At 49.3% G+C, this 25,428-nt stretch overlaps 1 protein-coding gene across 9 annotated transcripts in view; it reads right to left on the bottom strand.

The window, feature by feature from the left end:
* The window catches only part of CLOCK (clock circadian regulator), a 2,260,868-nt gene that overhangs the window by 747,388 nt on the left and 1,488,052 nt on the right, over positions 1 to 25,428 (bottom strand). For 8 of the 9 annotated variants that reach the window (XM_085642074.1, XM_085642079.1, XM_085642078.1 and 5 more), the window contains one exon: positions 22,007 to 22,113. The exons of the other annotated variant lie outside the window; for it this stretch is intronic. In XM_085642074.1, the coding sequence (XP_085498200.1) occupies positions 22,007 to 22,113 (107 nt within the window). The remainder of the gene's footprint in view (positions 1 to 22,006; positions 22,114 to 25,428) is intronic. 9 annotated transcript variants of the gene reach the window in all.

Genomic DNA, 25,428 nt, shown 5'->3' with positions numbered 1-25,428 from the left:
GCTGTTATTCTTCTTGTTCAGCCTGTCAGCTCATTATCTCGTTGACGGTCACAGCATTTTCTGGTTGTAAATAGTCTTTCTTTTTATGCAATTTTCTTGTATGTGAAGGCATCATTTTGCTATCATAAGTATTTATTTATTCCTTGTGTATCGTTCTAACAAGAACTATGGTCTATTGACAGGTGTAATGCTTTTCCACTGTTATTCTGGCAAGTGCAGCTCATAGTGATGAGTTTTTCAGCAACATCATTTTCTCATGGACTATTGTGTTACTAATCCCAATTTTCTTTGGGCTAGTTATGCAGGTTTGAAATTTGGTGTTGCTATAAGCTCTGTATCACATTTATGTCCCTTCATACTTTTACATTGAGGGAAGTACAAAATACAATAATTATCCCTGTTTTGCCAATTTTGTCTGAGCAAATTATCAGTACACTATGGCTGCAACAAATATGCCACAACCACCTCCGTTTTAAAATGAAGTGGGAGAACCTAATCTACCTTGGAAGCAATGGAAAGGTTTGTTCAAACATATCTTATAGCTATTGGGGGTGGTGGGGGGGGGAGAAATTCACCTTGCTGTGGAAACAATACATTTTACTGCACAATTTATGGGTAGAGGGTCGCGCCACTTATGATAACATCACAGAGTCTCCCCAGGATGATGGAGAGAGTGATGAGGATGAGAATGTATATAAAGTCGCGTTAAACAAATTAGAGACACATTTTGGTAAAAAGATTAACATGGTGTTAGAAAGACATACATTTTTTCTAGAGTGCAAGGAAAAGGTGAAAAAGTGAAATTGTACATTGATGTCTTTAAGGGGTTATCCGATGAGTTTGAACACTTAACAGATTCTCTTATCAGGGATCAATTAGTTAGGTGCACTAATAATTCCAAAATTCAAAAGAAGCTGTTAGTTGGGAATCCTGATCTTAAACAAAAAGCAATTGACCTAGCAGTGAGCATATAACATAAGGCTGACTGCATCAAAGAAATTAAAAAGAAGGAAGTGACACCACAGCAGAGGTAAATGTGATACATAAGAAAGATGTCAACAAAGAATTTAAACACACAAAACAAAACCAGGTACCCAATGGAAGCAAACTAAAGTGTTATTGAAGTGGGAGTACAAATCATCTTGCTAATAATGTATCTTGTTAGGCCAGAATGGTGGTATGCCACAAATGTGGGAAGAAGGGCCATTTGGCTAGAGTATGTAGAGATCTGCGTTCCAAACCGGTGTTGGTTGTGGAACAAGATAAACCACTTGAGTCTAAATTGATATTTCAATTACAGAACTGTACTGATGTAACAAGTTTTCCGTCTTGCAGACTCACTTTCTTTTTTTTTTTTTAAACAGTTTTTTTTAGAAACAAAAGCAGCAATAAAGACAGTACATTGACAGCTTAGGAGAAGATTTTCAAGAGAGTTCGGCATTATCTTACTTAGCATTAATCCGGCAGAAGTCCACGGTAGCACAATTCAACAATGACAAGACCATCCAAGGTGGGTCATTTATATGTTCTCGGGTCAGGAAATTCGACCAAAGCATAACTAGTGCCGATTGTCCACAGTATGCGCCGTGGTCTCATCCACATCCTCCACCAGAAGTCTTTCCCTCCTCAGTTCAACTGTCGGAGAGACACAAATCTCCCCCCTATACTTATTCCAACGCCCCCACTTGTGATCCCATTTACGTGGACATCCCCTGCCTTTATAAACTGTTTTCTCGGCGACCATAGCATGGTCCATATCTTTTGCCCAATCTCTCAGCAGCGGTAAGGTGTCTACCTCCCACTTCTGAGTTATATTTAGTTTCGCTATGCTCCACCCCATCATGGCCCATGATTGCTCTGCTTGCGTGAGGTCTGTTGCCTCCCAGATATTGAGAAGACATAGTGTGGGAGATGGAAGGATGGACTTGTCACATGTCCTAGTCAGTTGTCTGGTCACGTCCGTCCAGTATTGCTGTATGTGAGGGCAGCCCCATTGGATATGCAGGAATGTTCCCGTTTGGTTACAGTGTCGGAGGCAGAGAGCATCAGGTCGCCTACCTAATTGGTATAGTAGGGTGGCATCAAAGTATACTCGATGGAGAATTTTAAGCTGCACCAGGCGAAGTCGCATCGGGATGGCGACCTGTTAAGGTGAGTATTACGCTGCTATCCAGTCTTCATCAGCTAATTCTCCCAAGTCACCCTCCTAAGACGCTCTCAGCTTCAACTTGGATCGACTCGATTATTGATCAATTTCCTATATGTACGAGAGACGGCTTTTCGGTTCATAGGATCCAGCAAGAGCCGGTCCTCCAGGGGAGAAGAGTCCAGAAGGGGGGTATCCCAAGGGAGGGCAGAGTCAATGGCATGACTGATTTGGAGGTAGCGAAATTTCTCCTTCGGTGCTAGCTGGTATTTAGTTTTGAGGTCTGAGAACGACGCCTTCTTGCCCTTGACCCACAAATCGCTTACTGTTGAGATCCCTATCATATCCCATTTATCAAATCCTGCACGGGCGCAAAGCCGTCCCAGGATATCAGGTTCCCATAGAGGGGTAGCCTTCGTGAGGCGCCCCTGCCAGCCCATCCGCCTTTGCACTCCGTGCCACACTTCCTGTGAATGTGCTGTAGGGCCGGTCAAGCCCAATTTCCTGTGGTTCGTGTACAGAGCTATATTGTAACCTCCTTTCCCTAGCAACCAGTGGTCAGTGCGAAAGCTGGGATCGTCATGCCGCCCGAACACCCATTGATTGATGGCTGTCAATTGTGAAGCCTGATAGTATTGGCGTAAATCTGGTAGACCTATACCCCCATCATACCATCCCATAGTAAGCTTGGCCATGGCAATGCTAGGCGGTCTGTTGTCCCATAATAAATCTCATATTGCAGCATCAATCTGCAAGAAGTAAGATTCGGGCACCGGAATGGGAGTGTTTTGTAACACATGTAAAAAGTGTGGCAGAGCGACCATTTTAAATAAGGATGCGCGTCCCAACAAGGTAAGGGGGAGTGTTTTCCAATGCGTGATGTCTGAGCGAAACCTCTGTAATGGCCCTAACAGGTTCTGGTAAAAAAACAGTGTGGCATCGATAGTGATAAAAATCCCTAAGTACCGAAAGCCGTGGGAGGCCACCGGAATATCGTATCCTTGAGGACTCCGCGGTGGCAGTCCCCAAAGGAGATACATCTGGAATTTCGACCAATTTATTTGATACCCAGAGTGTGCCCCTAAAATATGAAAAATATGGAGTACACGGTGCAATGAGCGCGTCGGTGAGGCAAGATAAAGCAAGAAATCGTCTGCATATAACGATATGCGGCTATGCGGTCTTCGTGCTCAGTCGTCCATCTAAGGCCTCTAATGTCCAGATCTCCCCTTATCCACACCGCCAGCAGCTCCAAAACCATGGCGAAAAGGAGCGGTGACAACGGGCATCCTTGCCTTGTGCCTCGGCACAGGGGGAAAGAAGTAGAGTGATGATTGTTCACTGAAACATGAGCCATGGGTTGTGCATATAACAGTTTGACCCATCCCATAAATTTGGGTCCGAACCCCGATGCGGCCAAGAACTGCAAACAAGTAATCCCAAGCTATGGTGTCGAACTCCATTCTGGCGTTAAGTGCCAGCAGAGTTGCTTCTTCTAGAGTGCCTACACGGGCCAATAACCCATGCAGACGACGCAGGTTGCGCGCAGTGTTCCGTCCCGGCATGAATCCCGACTGATCTGGATGAATCAAGTCGGTGAGATAGGGGAGCAGACGAGTCGCCAGGAGTTTTGCGAGTATCTTAGCCTCCACCGTGATCAGAGAGATAGGTCTATACGAGGCGCACTTGTCTACCGGTTTACCGGGTTTATGAATGACTACAATAGTGGCCTCACTAAAATCAGTCGGGAGGAGGGCGTTCTCATAACTTTCGTTGTATAGATTTAGTAAATGAGGTGTTAGTTTGAAAGCCATAGGCTTGAACAATTCGATCTGGAGCCCGTTCGGGCCCATCGCTTTTCACGCACGAATGTCCTGAAGCAGACTCACTCTTGATAACAAAACTGTTACGGTGTTCGAGGACTCATGTTCGACTTATACCTTAGTTGACAAGGACTTCTTTTCACAATTGTTCCCTGACATGCAGAGGGATTTAGACGTACCAGACATCAAGCCAGGGGAAACAATGGGGATGCTATACCATTACAGGGATGACAACCATGGAAATTGCTTTTAAAGGAAGTACACTTTGGGAAAAATCTATGTCACAGAAAAGGGTTCCAATTTATTAAGCTGGAGACATCAAAAAGAGCTGGGAATCAAACTAGACCTCAACAGTCCAGACCAGGTACTCATAGTAGATCCTTCTTTGTGAGAAAATGATGTCTGCAGTAACTTCCCTGAAGTATTCACTAAGAGGGGAGTGATTGATCCTATAGAAAGTTCACAATGGTTGACTCCGATAGTACTAGCAACTAAAACCTCCAGCAAAGACATAAGAGTATGCATAGATCTCAGGGATCTTAACGCTAACATATCGGTGGACAGACAATTCCTGCTGCGCATTCATGAAGTCCTCACTTTGATTAAGGGTGCGAGCTGTATATCACCAGGAGGAGTTACATCATGATTCACGCTACCTCATCTCCTTAGTAACTCCCCTGGGTGCATTCCAATACTTACTTATGCCTTTCAGCTTAGGGTCCACTTTTCAACGGATCATGCAGCATGTGTTAAAGGGCATGCCTCGTACGTTATGTTTCCAGGATGACATTCTTATCCACAGCAGGGATGTGAGAGAGCATAATGAAATGCTTAGGAAAGTGTTAACAGAACTACGGAGTGCAGGGCTCACTCTAAAGAAGGAAAAATGCTGTATAAGTGTGGATTCAGTATAATATTAAGGACACATAATTTCATAAGATGGCATAAAGCCCAAAATGAACTTAGTGGAAGCTATTCAGAACACTGTAGCTCACACCAATATCGACAAGCTCAAATCCTTTTTGGGGATTTCAGAATACTACTCCAAATTTGTACAGAATTATGGAACCTATACACAGATTGTGGAACCTATACACAGTATTGTGGAACCTATACACAGATTGCTTAAGGTGAAAGTTCCTTTCATATGGAGCAAATAGTGTCAAAGTGCGTTCTCATCGGTAAAGGCTTGTATTATAGCAGCACCCTCGCTGGGTAGATTTGACCCGACCAAACCCACTACTTTGAGCACGGATGCCAGAAATAGGGGCTTAGGGACTAGTTTGACACAATGGGTGGATGGCAATGAAGAGGTGGATGATTTTGCCTCGAGGGCATTAAAAGGGGCAGAGAAGAGGAGACACCAGGGGGCGCCGGACCGACATGGCCGCCTAGCGCAGCGGCTCCGAGTGCCCGGCCCCGTCTTCGCCGACAAGGTCCGCTCCTGGACGCCCTGGCCGGGAGCTGAGGGGAGCATCGTGACGCGGAGCAGTCCCGCAGCCTGGGGGAGAACTTTGAAGCGCTCCGGTCCTCCCCGGGCGCCGCCAGCCGTGATTGAAGCGGGCCCGGGGTGCGGACGCGGAGCGCCTGGAGAGCAGTCCAGCGGCAGGGACTACTGGAGCCCGCGGCGCCCACGAGGCATCAGTGGGAGCAGCCAACTTGCGGAGATCGCGGGGGCCCTCCGCCCTCCCCCCCCTTCACTACCTGCTTACATTCTGTGGACCCTGCTTGCCAGTTGGGGAGTGGAGCTGCTTCGGAGGGGCAACTTGGCGCCGACTGGAGGCCGGTGAGTGCGGCGGCATCGGCGCGGGCGGCAGTGCGATGGAGGCGGTGCGGGGGCTCCTGTGGCGGACCCGGGGGGGGGAATCGGTGATCTCCTGGCTACCTCCCCCCCCCTCACCTGCTGCGGCCCCTCCTGGAACGCCCGCCTGGACCCGCGAGGGGGCGCTGTGGGGCCTGGGGCCGTCCCCGAGTGTCGGGCCGCGACCCCTCTTCTCTTCCCCCCTCCGTCCTTGCCCCGGGGGCCCTGGGGCCCGCCCTGCGGCGTTTGCCCACTGGTGTGGAGTGGAGACAGACGGAGCCTCACAGGCGGTGACGGCATCGGCTGCGGGCGGAGTGAGGTGGCGGCGTACCATCTTGGACCCCGGCGGGCCGTGGAGCAGCAGCGGTCCCTGGGGAGGGTTCGGCTGTCGCATCGGGCAGCGCCCCGGGAGGCGATTTGTGGAGTCTGGGTTTGCCGGTTGCCCGGGTGAGTGGACACCCTACCTACCCATTCCTCCTCCTGCTGCCCGGAACCCCGGCCCCCCTGGGCTTGCTGTGATCCTCTGCGGGGCCCACTGGTGGGTGCGGTTGTCCCCCGCGGACTGCGTGAGGCCATCATGGGCAAGGACAGGGCCTCCAAGCCGGCCCCTGCGGCAACCCAAACCAGGAGTGACCAATTCACGACCTCCGAAAGGGGTCCGGGCTCGAATGGGGAGGCGGCGTCGGCCCCTGCCACAGATCTGGCGGCCATCTTGCAGGCCATTAATGTATCCCGTTCCTCCCTGGAGGGCATGGTGGGTGAGGTCAAGGTGGACGTTGCCCTTCTCCGCCAGGACTTGCGTAACGCTACTACCCGCATTTCTGAGGCCGAATCGCGAATCTCGACAGCGGAGGACGACATCCGTCAGCTGCAGGATCAGGTTTGGGAGCTCACCACCCACTCTAAGGAGCTACACCGCCGGGCTGAGGATGCGGAGAACCGGGCGCGTCGCAGTAACCTCGGTTTGGTGGGGTTTCCGGAGGGAGCGGAGTCGGGCCGGGCCGACGACTTTCTGGAGGGTTGGTTCCGATCCTGGATGCCCGTGGACAGCCTATCGGCCTGGTTTGTTGTTGAGAGGGCCCACCGCGCCTTGGCCCCGAGGCCTCCGGGGGCGCCCCCCCGCCCCTTCATTCTCAAGATCCTTAACTTCAGAGACAGGGATGCTATTCTCAGCGAGGCCAGGCATGCTGACTCTCCATTTTCAGAACCATAAAATCATGATCTTCCCGGATTACACTCGGGAGGTCCAGGAGCAGCGGCGATCCTACGCGGAGGTGAAAACGAAGATGCGGTCCCTGGGCCTTCAATACCAGCTGCAGTTCCCGGCCCGCCTTCGGGTCATCTTTCAGCATAAGGCCATCTTCTTTGAGACGCCTCGGGCCGTCTGTACTTGGTTGACGGAGGAACATCCACTGCATCGATCCGGTCAGGGCTCACGGTCGAGTGGCCGCAGGGGACCGACGACATCCAGGCCATCCAGGACCCGTCGTAGGAGGCGCACCGTGCCCCGGGGACGTGCTGAGGGGGAGGTGGTGGTCACACGTTCCAAGGGACGGCCGCGTCGGGCCTCTGGAGCCTCTCCGGCCTCTTCGATCGACCCCACCAGCCCTGTTGTTGCGGTCAGCCGGACCGGGTCCCCGGGGCGGTCGGGATCTGTGGCCCCGCCTGCTGGACAAGTGGACACCTCGGACCTCTCCTGCAGTCCTGTTATTTGACTCTTCTTGATGCGGGTGGTTTATTTGACTGCTGGGGGACTGGGGATGGCTTACTGGGCCGCCAATGTTAGTACTTGGACTTCCGTTCTTTATCTTAGAGATAGCTCTCGGCCAGGGCGGGGTATTGGGTCAGTATCCTGTCAATTGGGGGTCCACTAGGTGCTCAAGCCCGAGCGTTTTCGCTTGGTCGTTGTTCTTCACAGTTAGGGCGACAGATGCTTCCGTTCTCGAAGTATAGGGTGGGGAGTGGGGGGCTGGGGTGGTTTTGGGGTTGTTTCTTTCTCCTATGGAGGATTTTGTTGGTTGGGGAGCTCCTCCTCAGTGTTATTGTTCTGTGGCATCATTGCGTTCTTGACCTGCCCACTGGACTGCTTGCCCATGGTCTCTCCCCTTGGGGAGCCCCGGCGCATGCGTCCCCCCCGACCTCCTTGTTGGGATCCCGCTCCGGGGACGTCCCCCCCCCTCTGCGTACACTAGATGCTCCGACCTGGGGTGATGGCTGACACTACTCTTCCTAAGGCCGCCATGCGCATTCTGTCCTGGAATGTCAATGGTCTTCTTGACCGCTTTAAGCGCATGGCAGTCCTTAAATACGCGCAGCGTCTGGGATTGATGTCCTTCTTTTGCAGGAGACCCATCTTCTTGGCAACAACTGTTCCTTTCTTGCTCGTTACGGGTATGACAGGGTGTGGCACTCGGACTTCGTTAGGGGTTCCTGGGGAGTGGCTATCCTGCTTCGGCGGACTTTTCCCTTCGTTCTTGCCCAGGTGCATTTCGACTCCCAGGGCACAGCGGTTGCGGTTTTTGGCGCCCTTGAGGGGCGTCCCTTAGCCTTTGTCTCTCTGTATGCGGCCCCGTTCCAGTTGCAGCCCGTCCTCTCGTACACTGCCAATTTACTTCCCATACTCCCGGCGGGCGCGCTTGTGTTGGGGGGGATTTCAACGCGGTGTGTACACCCAGCATGAATGCGACGGGCCCGGTCTCCCTTGCCAGGGCTACCCGCTCGAAGTTGCTGTCGGGCTGGGCCGAGGCCCAGGGTTTGTGTGATGTGTGGAGGGTCTGGCACCCGCAGGCCCGCCAGTACACCCACACATCGGCGGCGCACCACTCGCACGCCCGGATTGATTTAATCTTTGTCCCCTCCACTGAATGCGCGGGGGTACAAGATGTCCGCATTCTTACCAGGGGCCTCTCGGACCACTCTCCGCTGCTTTTGGCCCTCGGCCCGCCTCCCTTCTCCGCCCGCCCTGTGTGGCGCCTGAACGCTTGGTTCCTTCAGGATGGGGACTTCCGGAAGTCGGTAGGAACTGAGATCTCTAACTACTACCGCCATAATGTGGGATCAGTCTCCTCCGCGGCCGTACTCTGGGAGGCTGGGAAGGCGACTATTAGGGGAGCGGCTAAGGGTCTTGTGCAGCAGCAGCGCCGGAAGCATCTCCAGCGTCTTACTGAGTGTGAGGCGCAGGCCCTGGAGCTTGAGCGTGACCCGGGGACTTTGGATGATGCCGGGCGGGCGCGACGACTGGCCTTCCTGCGGGACGAAATTCGCTTGCACTCCATGGAGGCGGCGAAGACTTTATGGCGCTCCTCGGTGGCGCGGGTGTACGGCTGGGGGGACAAGAACGGGGCTCTTCTCCACCGGCTGACCACCTACCCCCGGTCGAGCAGGATTATCCCCGCTATTGTGGGCCCCGCGGGGGAGACTCACACGGCCTCTGCAGCGGTGGCTCAATCCTTCGCCGATTATTACTCCATGCTGTACCGTGCCCGGGAGCCTGGGATCCCCCTCGGGGAGCTGTTGGGATCAGGTGGCGCAGAGCTGCAGTGCCTGGGGCGTGAGGCTAGGGAGACCCTTGACTCGCCCGTTACTCTGCAAGAAATTGATGACGCCATCAGCCACCTGGCTCCCGGGAAAACCCCGGGTCCGGATGGCATCCCACAAGAGTACTATGCCCACTACCGTGAGACCATCGCTCCGCAGCTTTTGGGCCTTTACGCAGAAGTGGTGGAGAAGGGCTCGTTCCCGCCGGAGACGGACGTGGCTACGATAGTCGTTACCCTAAGACGCAGCCTCCGTCGCAGTCATGCTCGGACTACCGACCGATATCTCCTATCAACACGGAGATCAAATCTACGCCACCATTTTGGCGCAGAGGCTGTGCCCTTACCTTGACTCGCTGATCCACCCGGACCAGTGTGGGTTTATGCCGAACCGGGGAAGTCGACACTGCTTGCGGCGCCTGCATCTCGCCATGGCTCACCGAGAGAGCCTCTCTCCGTATCTGGCTTTGTTGTTGGTCGACTTTGAAAAAGCCTTCGACTCGGTGGGGTGGGTCTACCTGGACGAAGTGCTGGAGAGGATGGAGTTTGGTCCTCAATTCCGCGCCATGGTTCGGATCTTGTACGCCGCTCCGCGGGCCAGGGTGTTGGTGAATGGGGCTCTATCTCGCCCGTTTTCTATCGGGAGAGGGACGCGTCAGGGCTGCCCGCTCTCGCCCCTCCTCTTTGCCTTGGCAATGGAACCTTTGGCTGTCCTGGTCCGCTCAGACCCTGCTCTTCGTGGGTGGGACTGGCCGGGCATGGTCCCCGACAAAATAGCTCTGTATGCTGACGATGTCCTCCTTTACCTCTCTGACCCCGCTACTTCTGGCCCTATTGTGCGTGGAATTCTTCGCCGGTTTGGTCGGGCGTCGGGTCTCCGCCTCAACCCCAAGAAATCGGTCTTGGTCCCGCTGCACCCGGCTAGGGATTGCTTTGATTGGCAGTCCGATATTCCCCTCCGGAGGCTATCTTTTAAGTATCTGGGTATTTGGGTCACCCTTTTGCCGGAGCTCTGTTGGGCCCTCAATGTGGCTCCTGTGGTCAACAAGGCCAGATCAGACCTGGCGAGATGGCAATCGCTCCCATTGAATCCGTTGGGGAGGATTGCCCTCTATAAGATGATGATCCTTCCCAAATTCCTGTGCATGCTGCAAAACACGCCCTGTTCTTTCTCTCGTCCGTGGTTCCGGGACTTGGACAGTATGGCGAACAAGTTTCTGTGGGGTGGCGGTAGGGCACGCTTGGCGCTCGGCCGGTGCCGGATTCCATCGCACGACGGAGGTATGAGCATGACCGACCTATACTTATACTACCTTGCGACTCGGCTCCTGGTGGTCCATGACTGGTTCTCGGGCGGCTGGGACGATCCGGCCTACAGGCTGGAGGTACAGATACTGGAGTTCCCCTCTATTCAAAATATGCTCTACGGGGCGACGCTTCCTCGGTCGCTTCCAGATGTTGTCCAGGCCCCCTTTTTGGCTTGGCGTGCGGCTCTGCGGCACACCCGAAGGTCGGGGAAATTGACCCGCGTTGCACCACTCTGGCATGGCACTTGCCTGCGGGAGGTCACGGGCTTGGAAGGATTTCGGGCGTGGGACCTCCTTGGGATCTCCTGCTTAGGCGACTTGTGGAAGGGGAGTCGTATGTGCTCCTTCTGGGAGCTTCAGGCTCGCTTCTCGTTGCGCCCCTCACAGTTTTACAAATATCTCCAGCTGCGCCACGCGGTTCGGTCCCACGTCCCTCTAGATTCGCGGATCCCTGACCATAGCCCACTGGAGGCGCAGGTGATGATGGGGTTTCTGGGTAGGGGGGGTATCTCCCGTATTTACCGAGCCCTGGTCAATAACAACCCCATGGACTGGGAGGACACGAAGCTGCGCTGGGAGGCCTGGGTGTGACCACTGGATGAGGCCGATTGGAGGGACGCCCTTATGGCACCTAGGACGATCACCTCCTCGGCCAGGCTGCGGCTCATCCAATTGTACTACTTGCACACCGCCTATCTGAACCCGGAGCGCCTTCACCGCGCGGGTCTCTCCCCAGATGCTTCATGCACTCGTTGTGGGGAGGACCCGGCGGACTTCTTCCATATGGTGTGGACCTGCCCGCGTCTGGGACCCTATTGGGGCAGATTGAGGCCGAACTAACTGAGACGCTGGGGTGGGAAGTTCCCCATGATCCCAGAATGGCCCTGCTGGGGATAACAGACGGTCTGGATGGTTCCCGTCATGAGAAATTTTTCCTCACTACCGCTTTGGTGGTGGCGAAGCGAGATATTGCTGCCGCCTGGAAGCGGCCGGACCCCCCCAGATGTGCTGCGTGGAGGAGGCGGGTGGATTGGTGCGCAACGCAGGAGCGCACGATGTATTCGGCACGGGGCTGCCCTAAGAAGTTTTGCAAAGTGTGGGGGAAGTGGCTAGGGGGTATGATTTAGGGGTGTCAACACGGGTGGAGGGAGTGAGGGGGTCGGGGAGGGGGTGGGAGGTTGTGCTGATGAAGGTCAATGAATGTACAAAATATCTTTTGATGCCAGTTCGCTTGGACGGTTTCGTTGGAAAAATAAAAATTTGCTTATCAAAAAAAAAAAAGGGGCAGAGAAGAAATATTCTGTTGTGGAAAAGGAGGCTCTTGTGTGATTTTGGGCAGTAAGACATTTTAGATTATTTTTATGAAGCATACCTGACCACAGGCCATTAATGTATGCTATTAGAACTAAAGGGTCTGCTAGAACCACACTAAGGCTATCCAGATGGATTTTTGGGGTTGGAAGGTTACAGTTTCAAGATGCAATGTCTCCCTGGGGCACAAAATGTGGTTGCAGGTTTCCTGTCTTGCACTCCTGCAGAAGAAGAAGGGGACACCAATGTTGAAGAAGACAAGTAAATAGTACTTAAATTGACAAGTATGCATAAAAAGGAATGGAAAGAATGTTTGAGATTTGACAATGAAATGAGTTCCTTGAAAGAGTGCATAAAAAATGGTTGGCCAGATAACAAACATTAAGTTCCTGCTTTATTGTCCAAATACTGGGAAGTTAGGTTGGAATTAAGTATGTAGGGTAGGACAGTGTACAGGGGAGAGAAAATTGTTCCTCCAGAGAAGTTGAGAGAGAAGATTATTGATCTGGCACATGTGGGACATTTAGGGCGTAGCCTCACTAAGAGTAAGATAGGTTTAGATTACTGGTGGCCAGGCATGGACACCATGGTTGAGAACAAAGTGAGAGACAGTGTAGAGTGCATGAAAAGTGACAAAACGCACCAAGCCCGGAAGCTCCTCTTTCTCCTGCGGAGGTCCCAAATACTCCTTGGAATAAATTAGCATTCAACATAATTGGTCCCCTTAATCTTTAAGTATGTAAAAATTAATGTTTCATTAATGTCTTAGTGGATTATCACACGTTGGGTTGTCACGAAATGCGTACATTAGAATAATACTAATTCCCTTAAATAGGCTCTTGAAGATGTGTTCTTTGAAGAAAGCATTCCAGAAATCTTAGTGATGGATAACGGGGTACAGTTCACATGTGATCTAATGAAAGAATTTCTGGCAGTTTGTTCACCCATTGATGCTATTCTTGTTTGGACATAGTGTTATTACACATAGAGAACTTATCAGTTCGCCTTGACGAGGGAACATTTACTATAACCTATTCTTGCTTATGTGGACATATACATATTTATGCAACTTTGAGAAATATTCTTGAAATGTGAGCCCCTCTTTGTTCTTGATCTTCAGATACAGCATCACAAAATTGCTTTATAATGCCCTCGTGCAAATGGATTAGTCGAAAGAATGAACTGTAAATATAAGGAATATTAGCAGAGAGAGAAGTGATGGGCAAATCTGCTAAAACTCTCCTACAAGACACCTTATAGGCATATTGCACCACACCTAATTGTATCACGGGAATCACACCTTTTGCTTCCTTGAAAGGTAGTTTTTCTAAAACCAAATATCAGCTACATGGTTAAGGAAGAAAGATGGGGGGTGCGTTAGACAGGAGAGATATATCGAAGAGAATTTCCCAACACCAGGTTAGGTACAAAAGCAGATACGATTTTACAAAACGTGTAAAAACTCCTAATTTTCAAGTAGGAGAGTGGGTTCGCGTGAACCTTCCTAAACCACATAGGGAGAATGACTCCAGGTACTCTGAGCCTATCAGAATAGCCAGGGTAGGGAGAAACATTGTGCATCTCGAAAGTGGTCAAGCCTGGGGAATGGACAAAATTGTTCTACACAAGCCCACTTGTATATCTAGTATTGACCATGCCTCTAAAAGTGTGCAAATGGATACCAATCTATAAATTCCCCGAAGATCTCAGAGAACAAAATTCTCTCCTTTTTGGCACAGGGATTATAGCATTAAATGATTTATCTGTCTTATAATTTCTACATATCCATATCCACAACTAAGGGTATGTTACCTCTCTGCGGCGGGTATTTGTGTATACATAAAATGTATATAGGTTGTGAGACATTATTATCTAGTCTGACTTTGGCTCAGTTTAGTTCGTTTTGTTATAGACCTTGTTGTTGTTTTTATTTTTCTCCCTAATAAGAGAGGTGTGTTTTAATGTATCTAAATGGTACATTCCTCCTCCTCTTCGAATGTGCAAGTGATTTGTTGACATGAAGGTTCTACAGCCAGCTCCAGCTGACTGGAACCTCTGGTGGGGTATTGACGTTAATAAAGACTCAACTGAACCTTACCAGTGTCTTCACTTCTTAACAGGAAGCCTTGTACTGCCACGCTTTCAGGAGAGGGATGCAGAGACAAAAAGGCAGGGTCACCAGGGGTGGGGTTGTAGCATCTAGCAATTTGGCAATTGAGTGGGGGCCCACAGCAAGGTTTGGCCCAGGCCCCTAGGAAGTGGGGGCTCAGTAATAGTTTACCACTGCTGGAGTACTTTGGTCAAGACTTTGGCTTTGACCTGTAAAGTAAGGAGCTGAAGGTCAAGGACTTCAGCCGCCCTCTGAATAACCATTGCAAAAGAAACACTCTCTTCAGTGGCAGGACAAGGGGACGAAAGAAGGCCAGAATAATTAGAGGTGTCTAGATCACTGGCATCCTGGAGGATATCATACCAGTTTTCTTCATAATAGGGTTGGCTAATTTCATCTCCTGCATCATAGTCTTTGTCAGAATCTGTCCTGAACAAGTAACGAAATGACATCTGCCTTGTGGAACATTAATCAGGGAAGGTTGCGGTTCAGTGGAAACCAATCGCGACCCAGCTGACATTGGAATGCGCCAACTCAAGCTTTATTTTCCGATAACATGTGGGTCAGGCATCAGTGCAGGAGCCGGGAGAGTCCTGTGATTGGTTAAAAAAGTCCAACTGGGGGTGAGGGCAAACCTGCTGGTGGTATCCCAGTTGGAGAGCCTCTAGGCTCCTTCGGGCCCGCAGGGTATACCACATAGAGTTGGAAGGGATCCCAAGAGTAGAAGCATGGCCTAGCAGAACTCTGTGATCTGCCTCAGTGTTGCAGATGGCCTCAGAAATGTGGGCTGTGCTTGGACAAGTTGCAGGATGGGCTCCAATGTTGACCGACTTCTGGAGCGAGAATGAGAGGCATGGCGAGGTACTTGCACCTTTTCAGGAGTTAGAGAGTGGGGGGAGGGAGCTGAGTCCCACTTAGGTTTTGTTATATTTTGTCTTCTGCGTACCCAAATATTTGGGGTGTGATGACGATTGGCCTAAGGATCGAATCCTGGACGAGGAACGGGACCAAGACCGACATTTGGACTTAGACCGGTCGCAACTAGGAGTCTTGCGATGCTTGGCGACGTAGAGTTTAGCTTTGCGGACCCTTATTGCTTTTGGGTTCATTAACGTGCATTTACTGCAGGCCTTGAAATCATGGCTTGACCCCAGGTACGACAGGCAAACCTGGTGAGGATCTGTCACAGACATTTGCTTGCATTAGTCCTTACAGGGTTTAAAACCTGTAATTCTTGGAGGTGACAATTTCCTTCCACACTGTAAAATTTGTGAGGTAAAGGGTCTCAAAGAGGCTAGATGTAGCTCTGTATCTGAAAAGAAAGAACTGACATGAGTATGCATGAATTGCACCTAAGCATTAAGTAGTGCTGCTGAAAAGTTTCCGGACCCCTTCTGACGACACCTGGGGAAAAGACAAAAGGTGAGGAATATGCGGTTAGAAGTCTCTTTCAGAAATTGCTATTTTCCTTTTGTCTTTTTAGTTTAATTTTTGGGGGGGAGTTTGTGCATTCTCAAGTGTTTTTAGATCAATCAAATATTTCTCTTTCCTGGAACCAATAAAATTGTACTTTATTTAGTAAGGAAGAATGCAAATCCTCATTTGCAACTCTATTGATCGTATGGTGTTCCAAGGCAAATAATGCAAAGATCTGATTGTTATACCATCTTCTGATTGTTATACCATCTTCTAGTACATTGAGACAGACATACAGAAATATACAAAAAAGGCTTGATGTTTGCTAAATGACGCAGTGAGGTAAACACTCACTGCTTATATCTGATATTAGCTGAAGATCACAACTTTACATCCTGGCAAGGCTAACTCACACTTCCATTCCTCCGTGGTTGCAAATTGTACATTTACTAGCAGTAACAGCTGTTACTTACAGCACTTCAAATGGCAGGTTTGCGGTATGAAGCGCTAATTTTAACACACATAGGCAAAGACCAACATGTTTGGCTTTAATGTGTGGACTTGTGCAAATAGCAAATGCTTTTCTTTTTATGAGGGCCCTGCACTAATTTTCTTAAGTCCCACCCTTCATTCTCTCCCACTTTCCTGCCTTCCTCTCACCCATGTTACTAATGTTTCATGTTCCCCGCGCTCCCGTACACATTCCCAGGCAACTCCCGCTTTATTTTATATTGTGATTATTTACATTTTTTTGTAATTATTTTTTGTTTTATTTATTTTACTGATCGAGGGTGTGGCAGCTGCTAAATACTACTGGTCCTCCCACTTTCTTTTTTGTGCTCCCTCACACATGTATTCTGTCCTTTTATTTTAGGGTTTCTTAAACGTCTGTCATCCATGTTGAAATGGTAAAATAAATGGCTTAACTCACTCCTGGTGTGTCAAGACACATGCGAGTGTATGAAAGCCATTTTGAACTTGGCAACATGGCTGCTCTGCGATCTCATGCATCGAAAAGCACCAGCAGCCATTTTTTTTTCTTTTTAAACTCAATTCAACCATTCCAACACGACCAATAGCTATTTCCGAACAATAAAATAAGAAGCATTGGCAAAAACCAATACATCAGCACTTGCATGTTAAAAGCAAGATCTATTCAAATGCTTGTTTTAATGCCTCACTTTCCACAAATAACTTAATTTGGCTGTGTATTTGTACTTTTAAATTTCAGAACCACTTCCGGTATCGTCAGCACATTTGGTGTTCATGGGAAATGCTATTCTAACATGACTGTGTCAGGGACAAATGGATCCCTTAATAGAAAAATGAATTTACATTAAATGCTGAACTTTTGTGGTATTTTGTTTGTGACGAGTGATTTACACTCTGAGTGGAACATTTCTTTCCCCTTTAACATTAGTTTAATAAAATTAAAGTAACAGCAAATTTTTTTCATATAGTAAATGGTATGCATCTGTTTGACTACACACTAGATTGCTGTTGAATTTCCAAGAATTGATGCAACCACGTTGCAGGGAGTCAGGGTGGGGGTGGGTTCCAGGGTTGTTACTAGGTGTTGTTGCAGTCTTTGTATGTGTGCTCAGTACAATTTTATATGCGATGTTTTCTTCATGGCGAACTGGGTCATTCCTAATGTTTCCAGGATGCACAAATCAGGTATTTACTATTCCTTGTGCTGCTGCGGATGGGGGTCGGGGGTCGGCACTACCCCGCAGTTATCCTACACACATCAGGGCTTTTACTGGTTGTTTAAATGAGTACTGATAGAGCTTCAACCCCGCAACTGAGACCCTTGAAACTACTCTCTTGGAATGTGAATGGCCTCGGGGATTGTATTAAACGGGGAATTGTTCTACAATATTTGAAACGGCAGGCCCCTGATCTGGTTCTGCTCCAGGAAACTCACATTCATGGTACCTCCTACTGTGCTCTTAATAGATGGGGATATAAGTTAGCGGCTCATGTGGGTTATGCGAGAGGATCCAGAGTGGTGGGCATTCTGGTATGAAGGTCCCTCCCTTTTCACATACAGATGGTTACCCGAGATCCATTGGGCAGGTTTGTGACGGTTTCGGGACAGTGGGAGGGGAGGCCCCTAAATGTAACTTCTCTCTATGTGCCCCCAAACTCCATTCCATCACACTGGCTGACTTAGAACCTCATATGCTGAACTTGCCGGATAGTGATGTCTTAGTGGGGGAGATTGTAACGCTGCTCTCAACGGGGAACTGGACCATCTGCCGCCCAGGAGGGGAGAGCCATCTGGTAAATTAGTGGCAGACTTTCTTGAGGCGTTGGGCTTGACAGACGTGTGGAGGACATGTAATCCCACCTCCTCCCAATATACATTTCATTCTGGGGTACATGGGAGCCTGTCCCGTATCGATTATCTTTTCTGTAAGGCCTCTCAGCTCCCCATGTTTGATGGGACCTCCTTCCTTCCCAGAGGTATTTCTGACCCTTTCCCGATTGTGACGTATTATGGAGGTGTTCCTCCTCCCACCCGGCACAAAATGGTTCTTAACCCGTGGTATCTTAAAGTGCCAGAGATCAGACAACAGCTGATGACGGCTACCCAAAATTATTTTGCGGAAAATTATGGTTCGGTGTCGTTGGATGTAACGTTATTGGAGGCCTACATGGTGGTGATCCGAGGTAGTGGAGTGGCAGCGGTTGCGGGTCATAGAGAAGAGAAGCGTAAACAATTGGACGATCTTGAAAAAGAGGTGACCGCATTAGAGAGCGAGCTAGTGGCCTCACATACGCCCGCTACTGTGCATAAATTATCCATAAAACAAAAGGATTTTAGAATGTTTTCGGAAGAAGCGGCTAAGACCCAGTACCGGGCCACCCAATATCGTATTTATGATATAGGTGATAAGGCTAGCAAGTTACTAGCGTGGTTGGACAAAAGAGAGTTGGCCAATAGATGGGTGGCTCAGATCGTGAGAGGGAGGGGAGAGGCAATACGGGACAGGATTAAGATTGCGGGGGAGTTTGGCAGTCATTTTTGAGCAGGCATACACTTCCACGCATTCGTCTACCCAGGCAGAAGCAGCGGAACTGCTGGCTACTTTGCCGTTACCGGTTTTAGATGCCCAAGACATTGAGGATTTAGATGCAGCTTTGACAGCAGATGAGGTGTCTAAGGCGATTAGCTCGCTGCAGTCCGGTAAAGCCATGGGCCTGAGTGGCCTTCCAATTGAATTGTATAAGTCAAATGTTACGACTCTTGCCCCATTCCTAGTGTGAATGTATGAGGAGAGTGTGAGCCAGGGTACTTTGCCTGCAACGCAAAGATTAGCAAATATAGTGGTCATTCATAAAGCAGGTAAACCCCCGAGCAATGCAGCTCCTATCACCCTATTTCCGTACTTGACCCTGAGGATAAAATACTAGCTAAAATTCTAGCATGGCGTCTCTCCCCGTACCTCCTCAAATTAGTACATCTGGACCAATCAGGCTTTATGCCTACCAGGAATACAGCATTGAATCTCCGCCTTCTATACGGCGTCCTAGGCAGGGCAACTACTATACAGGTGGATTCCATTATAATGTCTCTTGATTCCAAAATGGCATCTGACATGATTGAGTGGTCATTTCTTTTAGCTGTTCTTGAAAGATATGGATTCGGTGGTCGGTTACTGTCCAGGGAGCTTCTTCTTTACTCTGACCCCCTTGCAAGGATTTCAGTAAATGGTGCTCGTTCTGCACCCTTTGCATTGGGTAGGGGCATGAGACAGGGCTGCCCGCTCTCGCCCCTGCTCTTTGCCTTGGCCCTTGAGCCGCTGGCGATCTGGATAAGGGAAGACCTCCTTGTCAGGGGCCTTAATTGGTCGTGGGATTGGACGGACAAGATCTCCCTCTACGTCGATGATGTTTTGCTGTATCTGGCTCGTCCTCCCTTTTCGATCAGACGAGTGCTGCATATCTTTGAGCTATTCCGAAAATATTCCTGATACACTATTAATTGGGATAAATCCTTGATTTATGTTTTGAGCGGGGACCCTCCGGTTTTGCCAATGGACTGTGAGGCCCAAATAGTAACGGATGGCTTTAGATACTTAGGAATATATATTACGTCGGATATCTCTGCGTTTTACGAACATAATTTAAAGCCTTCCTTGCTCCGCCTTCGAGCAGACATGAACCATTGGGAAACACTACCCCTCATGCTTTTAGGTAGAGCGGCACTTTATACAAAATGATTACACTCCCGCGTTTTCTGTATACCCTGCAAAATACACAATATTTAGTTTCACCGCGGTATTTTCAGTCAATTGATTCAGAGGTCTGTGCTCTCCTTTGGAACCAAGGTTCTCCCAACATAGCTCTCACAAAATTAACAAAAAGCTGGTACGATGGTGGCATTGCTCTATCTGATATTACATCTTATTATTGGGCTTCACAGCTAGTTGTTTTAAATCATTGGGTTCATCGACCTGTATCGGACCCTGCCTATAGGATGGACAAACATAACATGTCTTCTGGCACTTATTTAAGGGCCCTTTATGGGGGAACATGGTATGCACCCAGATTTACGCCAACGTCTTCGAAAGTAGACATATGGCACAAAGCAACACGTTCTCTGGGGTGGAAAGACAAGATCACGCAAGTTACCCAATTACTGGAAACGGAACGCCTAGGTATGTTGTCGAAGCAGCCAGTGTTTGATAAATGGTACTTGATCGGTCTCTCGAAAGTTGGAGACATGTGGGCCAAGGGGAGAGTAATTTAATTTAGCGATTTGCAAAGAGATTACCAGTTGCATGAATGAGAAACTTTTCGCTACCCCCAGGCCAGACACGCCTTGTACAAAGCTATTCCAAAGGATTTGGATTTGCTGATTTCCTCGCCTCTGGAGGATAGATTGTTGGATGAATATCTTCTGGAGAGAGCCATCTCATTGCCCTATCGTAAGATCCTCAATCATACACCAGACGCTCAGGAGAAAGAACGTGCAAAATGGGCAGACGATATAGGGGACTTGGACGATGACGATTGGTGGGAGGCATTGGCCTCACCTCGCGAGGTAGCGATCAGATCAAGATTTAAACTTATACAACTCAAATTGTTGCATCAGACTTATTATACCAGCACGGTACTGGTCAAAATGAGGGTATTGGATTCCCCTGATTGTCCCCGTGGGTGTGGAGACGTTGGTACCTATATTCATCAATGATGGCAGTGCCCGGTCCTCCAGAGGTATTGGGAAAGGGTTCTCGCCGGTATGTCCCGCATCTGTAATTCATCTATAGATGTTTCCCCCCGGCTCTGTCTGTTAAACATTTGGGAGGCCACGGATCTGTCACGTGCTGAGCAGAGGTGGGTTGCACTGGGCTGTATGGTGGCAAAGCGCAATATCGCTAGAACTTGGAGAGGGGGAGTCCAGTTAAAATACACAGACTGGGAGTCTGATATGGACTGATGCATGCAAGTGGAAAGGGTTGTTTATGAAAGTAGGGGTTGTCCCCATAAATGGACAAAAATCTGGGGCCCATGGAATGAGAGTAGAGGTTTGCTTTGCACTCCAGTTTGCCTCCCCCCCTTCCCTTGTGGCAGACGAGGAAGACATTTAAGTGATTTAACTGTGGAACAAATGCTGTGTGCCTTTTGTACGATAACCCGTTGCCTGAACTTGTATTTGTACTGTATGTCGTAATTAATGGAAGTCTAAATTTATGCAATGTACTGCCTTTTTTGTTGTATTGTGTGTTTTATGTTATTTTTCAATAAAAAAGATTTAACAAAAAAAAAAAAATGAATTGATGCAAGGTGATCAATCTGATTGCATCAGGTACAAAGAGTTACCAAATGGATTTTTTACAATACATGAATTATCTGTTGCTAGATGTGTGTTTTAATGCCATTATGTAGTTCTTTAAAGCTTCTCAAGGGTGCTGGAATATCAGACCATCTGTGTGTGAGAGTAGAAGGCACCGTAATATGGTGTATCCACTGACAGTGACCATGTCGCTTGCAGTGCTTAATTTGCACTCGGCACCGGCACTTAATCATCAACACCAGCACTTATGACAGTCTGCCACATGGTGGCGCTGATTGTCTAATTTAGAGATGAGCACAACAGTAGTTTATTAATTCAGTATACATTAACCATGACTAATAACTTCAGCCCCAAGCCATTCTTAAAGCATTGGGGGCCTGGAATAGTCTGAATTGTTACACTTGTAGTAGGGCGATGGTCAGTAGTTGTGTTGGTACTGTTATTGGCAGTGCTGGCAGGGGCTATGCATGGTGCAGGCTGCAGTGGCCCGTGATAAGGGCCCTGGCACTTTTTTCGTTTTTTTTTTTATAAATGAACCACTGGTCGCTAGTAATCACTGTTAGAATATAATTCTTTATTTAAACGGTGTCTACAGAGATCCCCTGCACATAGCTCTTCCATGTCGATGAAATGTCAAAAAACTTAAACCCTGCTCATTTCATACATAAAACAACCAGGAGAACTGGACACCTATTTGTCCATGGCCTAAAGCTGTCATTTATATACTGGAGAATTCCAACAAGTACTTACAGTGCTCGTGACATTTTGCCAAATTATCTAGGTCATCCACATGATAGTAATCGTAGCCCGAAGTGCCAAGAACTTCAAATGGCAAGTAGCCTATTATTGGAGGTGCCCTAGAAAACAGAAAAGTACACAAATCTACTGAATTCCAACTCGGTTAAAAATAAACATATCTAATATGCATTCACTTATACTTTACTATATCTTTAAAAGTAAAGAAAGAGGGTCATATTAGGGGCAGGGTGAGCACACTCTATTCTTAATCTCATTGTGTGATCACATTAAAAAATAAAAATAATGCAAATTTTGTTGCAGGATCGTTGAATGATTTGGCAATCCTCAGCAGACTGTGGTACCGTCAAGCTTCTATCCACGCACTACTGTGACACCAAGGCAGGCTATACGGACCAAAGGAACTCTACTGCACATGGTCCAAGACTGTGTGCAGAATGGGCCCAACATCAGTGAAGGGTGGACCTCTGGCCATCCCGTATGCATTGGGTTTCAGACACCCCTGGAGGATGGGGAGGAGGGTGAGCCTCCAGCCATGCCTCGTACAGCAGGGATTGGAAACCCCTAGAGGGTAAAGCGCAGGGCCCGGCCGCAGGTATCAGTGGTAGGATGTCCCCCGAGGGTGGACTGTGGTGCCTGGCTGTAGAATAGCTCTACGCCTAAGCATTATTACTTTTGGGGTTTTATGGCACACAACATTATTTTTTCTGGGTTTTGTAGGGTCCATTGTCCTTTAGTGGAACCATCAAAGGAGCTATGGGAAAAACATGCAGTAAAATGGGAACCATGGAAGGCCCACAATTCTTGGGGCCCAACATCATGGTGCGTAGCTAAAGGCTTGCACAGTCAGGGTCTGATGTCTGCATAGGGTGGGGCATATGGCTTGGCGCAAGAGGTCAGACTCAGTGACATACAAAATAAACAAAATACATTTTTTTCCATTTTCATTCCATAAAAGTTTGTTCTTAAAATAACAATGTTTTAAAGTTTAATTGTGTTTTTATTTTTTTAAATCAAAAATACAACTGCAGGGGGGCATGGCCTGCAGCCAAGGGAAATGGCCACAAACTAAAGCGGATCCCACACCTATATTCCCGCAATATCCGCTAATTAATCCGAGTAAACAGCATCAAATAGGCAGCAATCCAATGCGGAAATAAAGCGCTGCCAATCCGGCACCACTAAAGAAATCTTCACATCAGGCAAAAGGTTCCGATCGTACCGGGCCCTACGTCAGCAGCAAACAGGGAAAATGGTAACGCCCTAAACGAGGTCTGGACAGCTATGCCGGAGTGAAAATACACGACACGGACAGAGTTGAACAACCGAAGACATATGGGTGGTGTTGATCCACAACTATCCCTAGTCCAGCAGCGTCAGAGTGCGACGGATCCGATCGGCTGGAAGCTGGAACAACGGACCTAATGGTAGCAAGTCGCAGGGGGGAGCAGCTGACGCGTGCGAGATGCAGAGCAGGCGGCCCTTTGGCCAAAACTGCTAGGCCCCAGTGAAGCGCCAACTCAGAGGGTGCGGCGCAACGAGCCAGAGGAGAGACAGACTACTCGAACCACCCCTGACACACGGAGGCCCACACATGACACACGGAGGCCCACACATGCCATTGAAGCAGAGCAGAGGAGAAACGGACACCGAGGAACAGGAGCTCACAGAGGAAACACCGCAGATAAAGATAGACGGTGAGGCTCCCGAGTGGGGGAGAGTGCAACAGCAGAGGTCAAGAGCCGCAACGGCGAAAGGCGGTATCTGGGCCCACAACGTGAGAAAAAGCACCCTAGCTGAGCAAAGGAGTGCCGAGCAGGAAACCAGAGAGGCCAGAAAGGGCACACAGCCCCAGAGCAGATGGTGGGAAATACCTCGAGGACTCCTCAGGTACATAAAAGATCGACATAACTCCGAGTAATGGTGGGGGGAGCGGAAGTGTGGCGCTACAAACCAAATTGGACACATATGCATGGCAAAAGGGGGCAGACGCGCAAGAAAATACAGCGTATGCAAATCAACCACAAGCCCAAACCGCTACAGAACCAACAGAACTTACGCTTCAGGATATTATGCCAGCAATAAACAATGTGCGCACCTCACTAGGATCCAGACTAGACTCTGTTAATCTTGAAGTCTCCTTGGTCAGGGCCGACTTACGCAATATGGACGCTAGAGTTAAGAAAATAGAAGAGACAACCCATTCATTGTCCACCGACACAGCCTGCCTAAAACAAGAGAACTACATGCACAAAGTGAGCTCATGGAATGGAATGAAGGCCGTCGCAGAGTGGACGAAGACCAGCCGCCTGAAACTGAACTCTGACAAGACGGAAGTCCTCATCCTCGGCTCCACCCCCTCCGCATGCGATGACTCCTGGTGGCCGGCCACGTTGGTAGCTCCCCGACACCCACCACCCACGTACACAACCTGGGTTTCATCCTGGACTCAACGCTCTCCATGACCCAGCAAGTCAACGCTGTCTCCTCCTCCTGCTTCAACACCCTCCGTAAGATCTACAGATGGACCCCCACCGAAACCAGAAGGACAGTCACCCAAGCCCTCGTCAGCAGCAGGCTGGACTACGGCAATGCCCTCTATGCAGGAACCACAGCCAAACTTCAGAAAAGACTCCAACGCATACAAAACGCCTCCGCACGCCTCATCCTCGGAATCCCTCGCCACATCACCACCCACCTAAAAGACCTGCACTGGCTCCCGGTCAACAAGAGGATCACCTTCAAGCTCCTCACCCATGCCCACAAAGCACTCCACAATGCCGGACCAGCATACCTCAACGAACGACTCACCTTCTACACCCCGAACCGCCAGCTTCGCTCCGCTGACCTTGCCTTTGCCACCATCCCACGGATCCGCCGAACGGTCACCGGCGGCAGATCATTCTCCCACCTCGCCGCCAAGACATGGAACACCCTCCCATTCCACCTGCGACAGACTAAGGACCTGCTGACCTTCAGGAGACTTCTCAAGACCTGGCTGTTCGATCAGTAGCTGCTTCACCCTCCCCCCCAGCGCCTTGTGGCCCTCATGGGTGAGTAGCGCGCTCTATAAATGTCCTGATTGATTGATTGATGGAAGCTCAGCTAGATGATTGTGAGGGCAGAGCACGTCGAAATAACATAGGAATCCTAGGAGCCCACAGGGTTAAAGGGAGACGGCTGAAACCTGCCCCCCCAGACCAATATTTGCTTGTGTCTTCAACTTCCGAGACAGAGATGTCATTCTGCAAATGGCACAGAGCGCCCCACCAGTCACTTCTGAAAACAGCAATATAACATTCTTTCCTGATTTTACGTTTAAAGTACAAAGGCAAAGACGAAGTTTCATGTAAGTAAGGCAAGAACTAAGAAGAAAAGAACTCAAATACGCTATGCTGTTCCCAGCAAAACTAAGA

The sequence above is a fragment of the Triturus cristatus genome, chromosome 2_2 (assembly GCF_964204655.1).
Source record: "Triturus cristatus chromosome 2_2, aTriCri1.1, whole genome shotgun sequence".
NCBI lineage: Eukaryota > Metazoa > Chordata > Amphibia > Caudata > Salamandridae > Triturus > Triturus cristatus.
This window is presented reverse-complemented; position numbering and strand designations above follow the sequence as displayed.